Source organism: Pelodiscus sinensis, chromosome 3 (assembly GCF_049634645.1).
Source record: "Pelodiscus sinensis isolate JC-2024 chromosome 3, ASM4963464v1, whole genome shotgun sequence".
Lineage (NCBI taxonomy): Eukaryota > Metazoa > Chordata > Testudines > Trionychidae > Pelodiscus > Pelodiscus sinensis.
In genome coordinates, this window is record NC_134713.1 from 97,651,414 (window position 1) to 97,667,003 (window position 15,590).

General features: G+C 42.7%; 1 protein-coding gene across 2 annotated transcripts in view; it reads left to right on the forward strand.

The window, feature by feature from the left end:
• The window catches only part of PEX7 (peroxisomal biogenesis factor 7), a 67,259-nt gene that overhangs the window by 6,821 nt on the left and 44,848 nt on the right, over positions 1 to 15,590 (forward strand). For both annotated transcript variants that reach the window (XM_075924259.1, XM_075924260.1), the window contains exons 2-5: positions 249 to 306; positions 1,926 to 2,076; positions 10,746 to 10,823; positions 11,547 to 11,655. In XM_075924259.1, the coding sequence (XP_075780374.1) occupies positions 249 to 306; positions 1,926 to 2,076; positions 10,746 to 10,823; positions 11,547 to 11,655 (396 nt within the window). The remainder of the gene's footprint in view (positions 1 to 248; positions 307 to 1,925; positions 2,077 to 10,745; positions 10,824 to 11,546; positions 11,656 to 15,590) is intronic.

Genomic DNA, 15,590 nt, shown 5'->3' on the forward strand with positions numbered 1-15,590 from the left:
TTTCAACATAAAAGGAAACATAAAAAGTGCTTTATTTGCAGGGATTTGTACCTCTTTCCCATTCTGTTGTCAGAAGTATCAAAAACTGACACAAGAGAAGCAACAGAAGCTATTTAAAGGCACGGCAAATTACCTGGATCCCCCTATCAGATTCAGGTGCCTTCCACATTCGCACTGTAGTATAAACCATTACAGTGCAACATAGTTTCCAGTGAATTAAAAAAAATGGCCCTGTTTTTGTTTTGCAGGTTGTGGAACTCTTGCAGTGCTGGAACAAAATGAAGCTGGGATTTGTCTTTTCAGGAGGTAACAATTTTATAATTTTCTTATGAGAAGTATTTTTTATAGAACATTATAATGAAAGAGATGGTATTGGATATTTTGGTATTTCTGTTAGTGATAAATAATTACTATGATATATTAAATGGACACATTAGGGATGTTAAACAGTAACTGGTTAAACGGTTACCCAATAGGCATCACCCATTAAGGTTAACCAGTACCCAAGAGCAGTCCTCTGAAGGCTGGCAGGGGTAACTGCAGCTGCCCCCTTGAGGGGGCAGGGAGCTGCAGTGGCAGCCCCTGTGTGGGGGGGCGGGAGCAAGGAACTAGCTGCGGCAACCCCTGAGCGGGGGCCGGGAACAACTTAGAGGGAGCAGCCCTTGCCTATGGGCAGAGGGGTTTCTCCAATTCTGACGGAGTGGCCCACTGCCCTGTAATTGGTTAAATGGATAGACATCATGTTAGTGCTGTGGTTGACCATTTAACCAGTTAAACAGGATTTTACATCTCTAGTTACATGTCCATACTTGGGTACAAAGAGCTGGTTACACTATTTGGCTTATAATATAAAGTGAAATTTTTAAAGTTAAAAACCAACACCATCCTTAACATAAGGCATTTAGGGGCAGCAGAATAATGCAAGTTAAAAGCTGTCTCTCTGCCCTATCTTGTTACTGTATATTGAGTCTTGCTGCCCTTGCATTACTTAACACTTTTCACAATGGGTTGGAATGAAATGGCATCTTGTGGAAACTAAACTTTGTATGTATTTCCTTATTGATCTTTTCTGGGGAATGGTGGTACCTCTGATATTTCTTTTTTTTTGGTGGGGTGAGGGGAGGGGCTGTTGCCTGTCACAGCTCAGCAGTACCGCATCTGAGAATTTGTGCTGCCCTGATTTTAAGAGTATTGTATACCTAACTTGAAATATAAACCTGATCATTCAGACTTCTCTGAGATAAGAGTTTAAATATAAATGTAATAAATAACCTTACTTTTGGATACGGACAGATATTTGGCAGTTGGTAATTAGGTAGCAGGTTACTTATAGCAGTTAAATGTTATACTGCAATAGCTGGGAATAATTTAGTAATGAATGAGTATTACTGATTCAGTAATGAAAGTATTTCTATCATACTTCCTGTTTATCACTCCCACCTGGGGGGCACTGCATTATGATTATTTCACTTAATGATGTTTCTGTGTCAAGCAGCATGGTCACTATAGAACAATGAGTAGCATACCCTTCCTTCAGTGCTAGAGAAATAGAGATTGACTTGGATATTGATATCTCTGTTAATGATAAACAATGGCTCTCTGATATATTTTTGTTGGCACTACTTCTGTAGCACTCCTACTTCCATTTGACCAGGAAGCCTACTATGGAAATCAGACCTCATTCTCTATATAAAAGGTGATGGTCTTTGGCTCTCTTGTTCTGATTTGTTCTAACATAAATCTTTAAAAACTTTCAAAGTATCATCAAATTTCTTCTAAATCTTTAGACAGTCAAGCTTACAGAAAGATAATACGTTCAGAATGTGATAACTTAAAGACTGTGTTGATAAATCTTTAACTATAACTAATCCAACCAGCTATACAGTAATTTCTCACAGAATAATATCTTGATTGCCCTGGTTTAGTTTTGACTGGAATGATGGCCTCTTTGATGTGACATGGAGTGAGAACAATGAACACGTGCTGGTCACTGCTAGTGGGGATGGATCTCTGCAGATCTGGGACACTGCTAAACCCACAGGTCCACTGCAAGTCTATAAAGAGCACACTCAGGAGGTAAAAGAGGCAAACTTAAAAATGTTACTAGGCTACATTTTTACTGATAAGTTTATTAAGGGGCTCACTTTCAGAATCACTATTGGAAAGTGTTTTTTCTTTGCTTGGGACTATAGCCTGAACTTACAGCTTCAAGTCTGTTCAACATGAGGTAAACTACATACTGAATTCATAGTAAATGACATTTGATCTCATAAAATTCAAATATTTTTATAAATACTTTGAAAATTTTATTCTTGATTCCTCAGAGCATAGGAGACTCATGGTAGCACTGGGGAGATGCATCCACCCATACCCGTGCCAACATTTTAATGCTTAATAGGGTGCATCCTTATGCCCCTCCCTGTCTCTCTGGGTAGCCTTCCCTGCACTCCTTATTTCCCTCAAGTCCCAGTCACCCCCACTTCAGAGAGTAGGCTGGAGTAGTCATTCAGTAGAATCCCTCCAACTACTGGAGGAGTGGCATTGAACAGGCCAAATCTCAACCAGAAGGTTGGTGTCTGCAGCAGTGGTGCCATGAAAGGTGAAAAGCGAGAAATTATGCAGGACTCTCTTCATATTTAGGGCAGGAGTGTGAATGGTTAACCAGTAAGTATCACCCTTACTGCTGTGCTGCAGTCAGGGGCACTGCAGCCCAGCCAGAGCAACCCCTGTCTGCAGTGTGCCTAAGCCAGGCCTGCCATGGATGGGGGCTGCTCTGGCTGGGCTGGAGCAGTTCGCTCCCTCCCCTGCAGTGGTGGGACCACTCCAGCCCGGCTGCAGGGGGCAGTCAGGCCGCTCTAGCCCATCTACCTGCCCCCATTTAATCAGTGAAATGGTTACTGGTTACTTATTATGTTTAACTATTTAAATGGGATTTTATATCCCTAATTCAAAGTGGAAAAAGGCAAGAACCTTCAAATACTTCAAATATAGTATCAGAATAATTATTTGTGCTCTTTAAGCATAAAAAAGAAATCCTAAAGTTATGAAATATAATATGCCTAACCTGAACTTGTATGTTGTGCACATATCTCAAGGTTATAAAGAAGGAGGAAGTTGCATCAGTTTAAAAAGAATAGAGTTGGACACTTTTTCCTTTTCTACTTAACACTGAGAATAAATGTACATTATTCTTGATTTTACAAACCATGAAAACTGAAATATCTCCTTCAGCCATATTTTATCTCATTGCATTTTTAGGCTGCCTCTTACTCGTTGAATTATTGTGTTCTCACAATGGGGAATAGGTGGAGTAACTGCAATGTGTGTGTTTTGGCATGTTACAATCTTGAAACAGGCACATGGGAAGGAAGATTGTGAACTCAGTCTGCAGAAAGGAGTGTTAGACTGCTAAAGGGAACCCGTTCAAAGTGATATAATCACTTTGGGTGGAAGAGGTAGATTACTGAAAATCTTTCTAAGGGACTTTCCCCAAAAGGGTGTTCCACAGTGAGTCCTGCAAGACCATGGTCTAGCAGAACCATGGATATTGCTGACCAGAGAGCCATGGGGGCTGGCTAGTAATCTGGTGGTGAAGGGGCTGGCGGTGGCAGGGAAGCACCAGCTGGGCATGGGGAACTCCATTTGGGCTGGCAGCAGGAAGACCAGCAGTGACCAGGGAGTCCCAGCTGGGGCCAGGAAGCCACAGTCTCAGCAGTAGAGAGGGCCAGTGGCTGGGAGCCCTGCAAACTGGGGACAGAGCCTAGTGCGGGCAGCTGGGAGTGGATGGACAGCCTGGGGGAGAGCCTGGGATCGAGGGCCAGTGGCCAGCAGGGGATCACTGACCTCCCCTAGTCCAGGAAATGTCCTGGTTTGGGACCACTTATGTCCCAAGTGTGCCAAACCAGGGAGGCCTAACGTGAAACAATCTTGTTTAGCCAGCCAAGGTAGCATATTTTGCAATGTTTCTGTAAGCCAGTGACCAGAAAGAGGCAGTTTAAAGAAATCCCCCAAACATCCCAACACTTGTTCAAGTTTGTCAGGTCTTGAAGTGGTTGATAAGACCATGTGCTGTGCCTGTGTTTTTTCAGTAGTGAGATTGCAAGTGAAAACACCAGAAAGAGAAGGTGAATTTTCTTTTCTGTCTCCTTTGTGTATGTATGTTTTGTAGTCTTATGAAACGGTATCATATTTTAACAGTTCCATCCATCTCAAGTAACTTTTCTTTCCCCCCAAAATAGTTATTACAGTCTTTGATACTATCTAAAAACTGTCAATCCAAGAGTATATTCCTTTGAAAAACTCTCTCCAGCTACAGGAAAGTGAACAAGGATGTTATTAAAATGATAGACTTATTTCATTCTTTTTACTTCAGATGCTTTCACGTTTTTCTTCTTTTCTGTATCTCTGATAAAAGGTTAAAAGGATTTTAATTATGTGTTTGCCGTGGGATTAAGGCTGAGGTCTCTGCATGTGAAACTCCAAACACTGTTTAAAACAGTTTAATGTTGCACAGTGATTAACTCTTTGGGCCCCTCCATTCCCTTTACATTAATACAGCAGCCTCAAATGCAAAGATTTCAGGCCTACTGTTTAAATGGAAAAATTATGGCAAGCATGGGTCTTTATATTGGTTTGAATACCCTTACATTATATCTATTGACAAAATTAAGACTGAACTGATTTTTCTTGATGATAAAATACTGCAATAAAGTAACTCTTCACTTTAACGTTGTAACAGTGTTAAATTAATTCAGTTTCCCCATAAGAATTTATGTAAATGGAGTGGTTGGGTTCCAAGGAAACTTTTTTTGTAAGACAAAAGGCTTTATATATAAAAACCAGGGTGGGAACCCTCAGGCTTGGGAACTGGATGTGGCCCCCGGCTTGCCTAGATCTGGCCCTCAGGGATTCCCCCCCAACCCCACAGCGGGAAGCCCCAAGCCTCATGGGCTGGAGTCAGGCATGCCCAGGGATAGATCCAACCCACATGCTCTGACTGGTGCGGGGGAGGGGAGGAGCGGCTCTGCACTCTACCGCACCATCTCCCCTCGCTGGGGAAATGGCATCACATCAAAGCACTGCCTAGAACTTTTTCCTCCGCCTCTCCGATTGGTCATATTCATGGCCAATAGGAGCAGTACAGGGCAATGCCTGGGAGCAGTGGGGGACACAGAACCATATGTAATCCTGGGGAGCTCCTCCAGGTAAGCACCCCACCCCCCATCACCCAGATCTCCCAACTCCCACCCTCTCCTGCACCAAAACTCCTGCCCAGCCTCCCCAGCCTACTTCTGCACCCTACCCCCCACCCAGACCCAGCAAACCCCAATCCAGTTCTGCACTTTTCCTCCCTCCCAGATCCTTCATCCCAAGCCCTCTTCCCAGCAGCTCTCTACCACACACTGAACCTCTCATTTTTAGGTCCCACCCCAGAGCATAAAGGGTGCCAACAAAATCTATTAGCCTGGTTCCACCTAGGCTGTGGTTTGTGAAAGTAAAATGTGGCCCCTGACTGATATTTCTGTGGTCAGTGGGTCATAAATGTGAGTTATAGAGTCATATAAGAAATGAAATGTCCTCCTGTCTGTCAGTTCGTCTCTGTGAGTGTGTCTAGACTACAGGGTTTTGTCGACAAAAGTAGACTTTTGTCGACAAAATTATACCTGTGTCCACACTGCCTTTGAGTTATATCGACATAACGTTGACAAAACTCAGCAGTTTTGTCGAGGTATGTAAACCTCGTTCTACGAGGAATAACGCCTTTTGTTGACAGAGTTCTGTCGATAGAAGGCATTATTGCATCTACACTGTCCTTTGCGTCCACACCGTTATGTCGACAAAGCGGCTTGCTTTGTCGACAGAACTGGATGTAGTCTAGACGCTCTTTGTCGACAGAAGTTTTGTCGACAGTGTCTGTCGACAAAACTTCTGTCGACAAAACCCTGTAATCTAGACGTACCCTGTGAGAACTCCTCCTAAACGGTAACAGCTAGGGCCACCGAATTTGGTATGCAACATCCTCTTAAGAGTTTGATTGTGCCAGGAACACAGGATGTGGTGGGAATGGGGCTTTTTCCCTCAACATGGATAAGGAGGGGCAGAGGAGAGACGCAATCCATACACTCACCACTGTGGGCAGTGAATGGGAACAGGATATTGCTGAGTGAGCACGGGGAACAGCCACACCCCAGCACGAGATTGATCAGCTGGGGATGGGGCACTGCATGTTGCTGGCCAGGCCACCTTCAATTCGTAAGGCTTCCTCTCCGCATCTCCCCCCCTTTCCCCCACCACAGCTATAGGGCCTGGGCATTACAACCACCTCCCTGCTATGGGATCTGGGAATTTGCTCACCCCTGCTCTAAGGGAAAGGGCACTCATTGTCAAGCTAGGAATCAAAGTGCATGTAAATGGGAAGGCACATGCACTTGCATCTCATTATCTTCTTCTTCATGTCATTTTACAATTGCAGTTTTAGCCCCAGGATGATTATTATTAATTCTGTGGCACCATCTGTCAGTGAAACAAGAGTTTCTTAACCAACTTCTTGGTTTTGACAGGGAACGTAGGGAGTCATGGTTAGTCAGCCATGGGTTAGAAAGACCATGTAGGACCCATGGGCAGACTGCTTACTATGAGATATGGAAGAATTGGATCAGTTTTTATAAGTGGTGCACTAAGAGAAGCCAGATTGTAATAGGAGTATAATTAATATTTTCTAGTAAACACTGTCAGACAATGCTTTTTAAAATGATTTACTGCCATCTTAATCCATTTTGATACTTCCGATGATTGCTGCCATTGAATTTTATAGTGTCTTAATGGAAAGTTTGGCAGGGATCAACTTTTTCTTCTAAATAAGATTCAGTCCTCCCACTTCAAGAAGTATAAACAATTTTAATGTAAATCCCCATATTTATTATCAGAGAACATGGAGTTTTATTCCCAGTTCAGCGAGTTGCTGCACCTAATGAATAACCAGAACTAGGGATGTTAGATACCAGTTAATTGAATAGTCAAGTAACCACATGAATTCCTATTGGTTACTCAACTATTCTATAGTCCCTGGAGGCAGGACCAGCAGTCAGTGTGCACTAGCCCCACTCCCAGGGAGCCCTCTGCCACACCGCACTGCTGCCTCTATATCAGGGTGCTAGGTGGGAGCTGGTCCTCAAGGGGAGCCAGTTTAAAAACCAGCTCTCCGCACAGACCAGGCTTCCTGCTGCCCCGTGCTGCTGCCTCTGATACAGAGTAGGGATGTAAAAGAGTAGTTGAATAGTTGACTACTCGATAAGCCTAGGCCTATCGACTAATTGACATGGCTTCTGACTGAGAAGCAGAAAGATACTCCCCACATTCCCCTCGCAAACCCAGGCTAATAGATTTTGTTGGCCCCGCTTCGGCTCTGGGTGAGGCCCAAAAATGAGGACTTCAGTGTGTGGTAGAGATTATTGTGGGTGGCTCTTACTACATTTCAAAGGCAGAGGTGCAGCGGGGATAGTGAGCACCTCTTTCCCCCTTATCAACTAATCAAGTAGTTGATGGAAATTCCATCGATTACTTGACTTGCTGATTATTCAAAATTTAACATCCCTAATAGAGAGGCAGCAGTGTGGGGTGGCCAAGCTCTCCATGGACAGAGGCTGCTGCAGGGTGGGGAAGCGGGAGAGGCTGCCTTGAAGCAACCTCTGTCTGCAGTGGCCTGGGTGGGCCGTGGACAGAGGCTGATCTGGCAGCAGCCCCTGTCCGCGGGGGTCACAGCTCCCTGTGGACAGAGGCTGCACCAGAATCTGGAGCAGCCTCTGTCCTCAGGGAGCTCGGACCCCCTGTAGACGGGCTACTACCGCAAAGCAGCCTCTGTCCACAGCGAGCTTGGGCTCACTGCAGGCAGTGGCTGCTTCTATCACAGGCAGCTGGAGCAGGCGCCACCTCAGAGCTGGTGCTGGAGGGAACTGGCTGATGACAGGCAGCAAAAGTGGGGAGAGGGATGTGAGTAGTTGAGAAAATTAACCAATAAGTCTAGTCTTATTGGTTAATTGTGTATTCAACTACTTATTTACATCCCTAACCAGAACTAAATTAATTTACTGATTTATTTCAATGCAACTGAGATGAAACCCCATTAGAATGTAAGGCAAGGAATACTTTCACTATCTTCATTCTGTAAAATCAGTTTAAAAATTTATTTTGTCTATTTGGTTAAGGTTTTACTTTTCTCTTCATCGTAGTCAGTGGTTCTGAAGCTTTTTGGTCCATGGCTCACCCTGCTCAGTGCAGATCTTTCTGCGGACCACCAACCAACCACCAATGATGACAAAATGGGTGTAGGGTTGTGGGGTCTGGCCAAGAGAAAGGGTGCAGGAGCAGGGTGATTGGTGTGAGTGGAATGGAGGGTGCAAGAGCGGGGTGGGAGTCAGGGTGGGAGGGAAGGTACAGGAGTAGGCTGATAGAGAGGGTCTTGGCGGGAGGGGTGTGTGTGAGGGTAATGGGGGTGCAGGGTCTAGGCAGGAGGAGGGTGGGGGCATTTACCTGTCTCTGTGCCTCTTGCCGCTTCCAGGCACTGCTCCCATTGGCCTGCTCCAGCTAATGCGAGTAGTGGGGAAAGCCTCCAGATAAGTGGTTTCCTGTGCTGCCATTCCACCAGCAAGGGGGAAGGGCAGCAGAAGCACATGAAGCAGCTTCCTTCCCTCACAAGCTGGATCCAGCCTACAGGGCTCCCTTCCTCCCACAGCAAGAAGTTGGCACCAGCACTCCAGTCTTGCAGGGGGGAAAGGTTGGCACAGGGTTGGAGCATCAGTGCAGGCACTGTGCTGCAGTGTGGGGATGGGTCAAGCCCCAAGACCGTGGCCGGCCAGCAAGACCGCCATGGATGACCAGTGGTCTGCAGACCACACTTTGAGAACCACTGCACTATTTAGGCCCTTCCCCCCACACATGGTCATAGTGGCCCTTTTTGGGAGCGACACACAAAATAGAGCTCCTCAGTCAATCCAGTTCAGTCACAAATTTCAGAAGTTAGACAGAGCCAGGAAGCTACAGTGGCTGGAGATAGTACATCTGTCTTTTGCAGAAATGTATGGCTTGTCTACATAATGTGATGTGCACTAAAGACCTGTAATGTGTTGACCCATGTAGAGCTTGGTGGTGTGAACAAAAATTTCCTAGTGTGTGTTAATGTAGTGTTTCTGAATTATGTTAATATGGACGAGAGAACTTTTTATTGGATCCACATGAATGAGTTAAGGTGTATCTCACTGTTCTTTGGAAATCACACTTCTGCACATTACCACACAGTATAGTCCAGCTTTTTGGAATCAGGTTGGAAAATTCCATAACATTTCCTTTTTTTAAAATTGGCAGTCCTCTGCATGGGGTCATGGTTCACTTTTAGTATCTATTGAGGTTGTGCTCCTGGTCTTCAGAACCATTAATGGTTGGGGTCCAGCTATCAATATATGTGTTTACTTCTGTATCCATTACCCAGCAGGACAGTTATGCTTTCCTGGGACAATGGAGCTAATAAAACCTATTATGAAAGGTTGCGGTAAAGTATTTTCAATCTAGAGCATCTCAAGTGTGGAATAAGCTACCAGAAGAGATGAGACTATTTTTAGAATCACTGTAAGGTGGTATTTATATTGATTGTCTCTGTTGGGTGACAGTTACATTACAGCCTAAGGGTATGATTCCCAGATTGCACACACATACAGGTGCTAGCTCTCATTGAGTTAGTGTGAGTATAAACAGTAGTGTGGCTGTAGTACCAAGAGCAGCAATGGCGTGGCTTAGCTGTGCTGAGTACAAATCCACTGATTTCCGGTGCATAGTACTTGATACGGAAAAGCCATGTGGGATGCCTGGGGTTAAGCAGGACTTTCCTGGACAGAGGGGTGGGAAAGACTGGGACTTCCTGGGCAAGGAGACCATTATAAGACATGCACACAAGGCAGGGAAATTAACATTCCGTGTTCAACCCTAATTGCAGCATTTTCTAGATTTTTGAGTGCTTGAGTTTGCAACTTCAGCTTTCTTTTAATGTATTTTTTTATATAATATGAGAGAGAAAGGCTTCAAAGGTATAGAACTCTAGGTAATGAGTTCAGCTTTTAAATTTCCCTATTAAACATGCTATAAAGTTCAATTTCATTTTGTGTATATAAAAAATGGGAGATTTTGAGTCCTGTAAGGATTTGTGTACACTTCAATTAAAAACCCATTGCTGACCTGTGCCAGCTGGCTTGGTTTCGGATTAAGGAACTTTTTAATTGTGGGGTACACATTCTGGTTTGGGCTCCAGCCTCGGCACTGGAATCCTGTGAGCTCAGAGAGTCCCAGAGACCGAGCTGGAGTCCAATCATGAATGTCTGTCTCACAATTAAATAACTCCTTTTCCCAAGCCCCTGGAGCTTTTAATTATAGGCTAAGAGTGACTAATGAATCTTTCCACAACAAATAGATAACTCCAACTTTTTTCCTCATTTAGTCCTAGTTTTAAGAGGAGGAGTTATTTGGTATCTATATGATGACAAAAAGCAGATCTCATAAACCAAAACGGAGATGTTAAATTTAATTGTATACACTGTTAAGTGGCTTTATGACTGCTTTTTAGTGCCAAATGTGCACATTTTCAGCTGATTGTGATTCGAACTAGAAAAGCCAGGTATGCTTTATGAAACTTTGGATAGGCACAATATCAAAACTGGACTTGTGTGCAGTTCTAAACTAAGCTGTTGTAATATTTTTAGGTTTACAGTGTTGATTGGAGCCAAACTAGAGGAGAACAGCTAGTGGTGTCTGGTTCATGGGACCAAACAGCCAAACTGGTATGTTTACTTTGTGCAGAAGATCAGCACTGGGGTATGTTTTCCAACATGCAGTTCATAATTTGTGTTGAGAAATACTGTCCTCTCTTATGCAGTACCTTCTCCTTTTCCTCTTTATATTGATGCTGTAATTTCATTTGGTTTATTTTCTTTTAATTTGGCCACTTGCATTACCCTTCATATCTGTATACTTTCAAAACATACGAGTTCTTTCAATGATATGTGTTAAAGGGAAGAACCTGTATTCCACCAAGGCATAGAATTCCCAGAGAAATCCCTGGAAGATTTTGGGCTAAACTAATTGCAAGATGAGGCCTTTAGAAGATACTTTTAAACTTTCCATTCTGATTAATGTAGAAGCATGTATGTGTGTTCATGCACACACATGCCCATTAGTGCCAAAATATCTAAATAGCAGGAGGACCAGACACATTTCAAAGGGTAAATGAAATATTTTCAGTTTTGTTGGGTGCCAGTGTACCATTTGATGGACACACGTAAAATATATATATATATATAAAGAGAGTCTGGTCTTAAATAAACCATTTTTAAATTTCTATGTGAATGTATATGTGAAAACCTTTTAATTTTGCATAAGCCCCTGTAGAATAAAAGTGTACATTTTAATAGCTTTCTTGGAAAGTATGCTTAGGCCCAAATAAATAACTGGATTTAAATATTGCTACAGTCTACCTGCAGACTTTTGTTTTTCATTTTATTTAGTGGGACCCAGCTGTGGGGCGATCAATATGCACTTTTAAAGGCCATGAAGGCATCATTTACAGCACTATATGGTCTCCACACATCCCAGGCTGTTTTGCATCTGCCTCAGGTAAATATTACAGTAAAATGGCATTCAAGTCAGAAAAGCCTGCATTATTGAATTATTTTTCACTTTGTCCAGCAGATGGTGGTGTGTATCATATTTTTAAAATGGAGGAAAAAAAGATAAATGTATAGCCATGGAATGGATCTGCACTTTTTGTTGTGATCCTTAAATCACTTCTCTTGGTTTCTCAACTGGGATCAGCAGTTATCTAGCATTTCCTTCACTTCAGTGATCCTGAGGCAGTTTTTCATACTACTGCATATATGCTACTCTCCTTCCCTCACATAATTTTCTTGTTGTGGGCTGCTAAGATGTACTATCTGCTTTTTTAAATATTCAGACACATTTAAAAGATTGTCCCCCAAAACCATGGTAGCAGTAGACCATTTGCCCGCTGAAGAACTTGAAGTATGAGACGTCTCTTTAAGATATCAGTATAAAAGTGTATATATTGCTGTGCCCTGTCCTCAACAAAGAAAATCAGCAATCTTACTTTTTTTGCTCCTTCTAGTTTTGTAGATCCTGCACACGAGCGTGCGCTCGTTCTCTCTCTCTCTCTCTCTCTCACACACACACACACACACACACACACACACACACACACACACACACACGTTGGGGGGCTCCCCCAGTAGCACAGCAGATAACATAACTGCCTCTGGAGCCAGTGGTCAAGGGCACAAGCCCCATCCCACACCCCCATCCCACCCCGGGACAGCCAACCTGGCCTCCCCATGGACAGAGCCAGGTTGAATCTCTTTGGGTCCAAATGCAGCCTGTAGAGTGATTTGAATAGGGAATTAGGACACAGTGTATGTCTTCAGTTCAACTGAATACTTGGAAGCATTGATAGACCATTCCTTTTGAATGGTTCTTGCCCTTATTAAAGTCTGAGGCTTTGTCTAAGCTGCCAATTGAGTGACAAAACTTTATTGTTCATAGGTGGATAAACTCTCCATACACCCCAATCCCAAAGAGAAAAGCTTTCCCACTGTAAGTGCCAGTGTAAAGTGCTCGTTGTCAGCAGGAGTGCTTTCCTGTCAACAATATGATCTCTGTTTGTAGGGGGTGGAAGTATATTGTTGGCAAAAGTGCTGACAGTGTTTACACTGCTCAACTTTTCATTATATAGCCATGTTGCTAAAAGCTGTGTGGTATTGACAAAGCTGGAAGTGTTTTGATTTTGACCTAAACAGAAGACACTTCAGTTCTTAAGTCCAACTTAAGACCGGTAAGTCCAACTTCAGTACCAGGCAAATTAGTCGAAACAATAGTAAAGAATAAAATTGTGAGGCAGGTAGAAGAACATAATTTGTTGGACAAAAGTCAACGTGGTTTCTGTAAAGGGAAATCATGTCTTACTAATCTATTAGAGTTCTTTGAAGGGGTTAACAAACATGCAGACAAGGGGGATCCAGTAGATATAGTATACTTAGATTTTCAGAAAGCCTTTGACAAGGTTCCTCACCACAGGCTCTTGTGTAAATTACATGGCCATGGGATAAGAGGGAAAGTCCTTTCTTGGACTGAGAACTGGTTAAAAGACAGAAAACAAAGGGTAGGAATAAATGGTAAATTTTCAGAATGGAGAGGGGTAACTAGTGGTGTCCCCCAAGGGTCAGTCCTGGGACCAATCCTTTTCAACTTATTTATAAATGATCTGGAGAAAGGGGTAAGCAGTGAGGTGGTAAATTTTGCGGATGATACCAAACTGTTTAGGATAGTCAAGACAGAAGCAGACTGTGAGGGACTCCAAAAAGATCTCACCAAACTGAGTGATTGGGCAACAAAATGGCAAATGAAATTTAATGTGGATAAGTGTAAAGTAATGCACATTGAGAAAAATAACCCCAACTATACATACAGTATGATGGGGGCTAATCTAGCTATGACAAATCAGGAAAGAGATCTTGGAGTTATCGTGGACAGTCCTCTGAAAACTTCCACACAGTGTGCAGCGGTGGTCAAAAAGGCAAATAGGATACTAGAAATTATTAAGAAAGGGATAGAAAATAAGACACAGACTATCTTACTGCCCCTGTATAAAACTATGGTACACCCACATCTTGAATACTGTGTACAGATGTGGTCTCCTCACCTCAAAAAAGATATTTTGGCCTTGAAAAGGGTTCAGAAAAGGGCAACTAAAATGATTAGGGGTTTTGAACAGGTCCCATATGAGGAGAGGTTAAAGCGACTGGGACTTTTCAGTTTAGAAAAGAGGAGACTGAGGGGGGATATGATAGAGGTATATAAAATCATGAGTGGTGTGGAGAGGGCAGATAAAGAAAAGTTATTTATTAGTTTCCATAATAGAAGAACTAGAGGACACCAAATGAAATTAATGGGTAGCAGGTTTAAAACTAATAAAATAAAGTTCTTCTTCATACAGCGTGTAGTCAACCTGTGCAACTCCTTGCCAGAGGAGTCTGTGAAGGCTAGGACTATAACAGAGTTTAAAGAGAAGCTAGATAATTTCCTGGAGGTTAGGTCCATAAAAGGCTATTAGCCAGGGGATAGAATTAGTGTTCCTAGCCTCTTTGTCAGAGGCTGGAAAGGGATGGCAGGAGACAAATCGCTTGATCATTGTCTTCGGTCCACCCTCTCTGGGGCCCCTAGTGCTGGCCTCTGTCGGCAGACAGGCTACTGGGCTAGATGGACCTTTGGTCTGACCCAGTACATCCGTTCTTATGTTCAAATAAACATGAAAAATATTTTCCTATTATTTCAGTTAAAGAGATGCAGTCAAAACAAACATGCATGCACAATTTTTCTTATAGACAGACTAACAATTAAGACTATAAAAACTAAATGTTTTCTAAAAACCCGATTTACTTCTTATGATTCATGCTGGCTATTTCCATTTGACTGAGCTTGGACAGTAGAAGTAGAGTTGTCTGTTGATAATGAGTTCTTATAATCAAGTAGTGATCTGCAGAGTGCTTCCAGCTGGCTTGCATAGTCACTTCTGTCATAGCTTGGAAGTCTGTGTCTCTTCCAGCAGTGACTGTGTGTGCATCTGTTTACAGGATTGGGCTCTCTGTACTCTGGGCACAACACCATTAAAATTAAATCCTCTGACACAAAATACTCTCAACAGTGTTGTGGGGTTGTAGAAATTTTGGACAATGCCAATTGGTAAAACTCATAATCTTAAACCATGCTGGCCAATGTTCCCTCTAATCTTTTCCATCCACATGCAGAGTTTTTTCCATCCAGTGCATTACCAGTAGAAACAAAAAAAACCTCGCTATAACCAGCTGGGCAGCATTTGAATCTCTCCTGAGTGACTGCACATTGCACAGCTTACAGGGAACACTGGTGCTTAGTGCTTTTTGTTTCCATAAAAGCCATTGTGACTAGGGATGGGAGGAATAACTGATGTTTTGTGTTGTCAGTTTTGAAAATTGGAGCAAATAATAATCTGGTTTAGGTTAAACTGAATCTGAACATTTTCAGAATTTTTCAGTCAATCAAAAAAAAGTACATTTTTGTCTGCTTCAGAACAGGAATTTGAACCTTGTTCTCACACATGGCAGGCAAGTGCTCTAATCACTGGACCAATAGTTTTAACATGCAAGAGCTATTTCTGTCAGTTTTGGCCATTCACAAACCTACTTTATATTAGTTTAGAGTTTGCCAAACTGAAAAATTTCACTCCAATATCTCATTTTTAAAGGTCTCTTTCAAACGACTCAACCTTCATGGTAATATCTCTGATCTGTAATGTCAAATAGACAACAAGTTGCATTGACCTAGCTAGTTATTTCATACTTGAAATAGTCCACTAATTTTGCAGTCAGTGCTGCTGTATGAACAATTCGAAGGAGACAATGATTATGAAATACCATCCTGGGATATTGAGACTGTGTATGGTAGTTTACGATCAATGTCTCTTTGGGATGCCTCATATGGAAAATTTGTCTTAGTGACTTTAA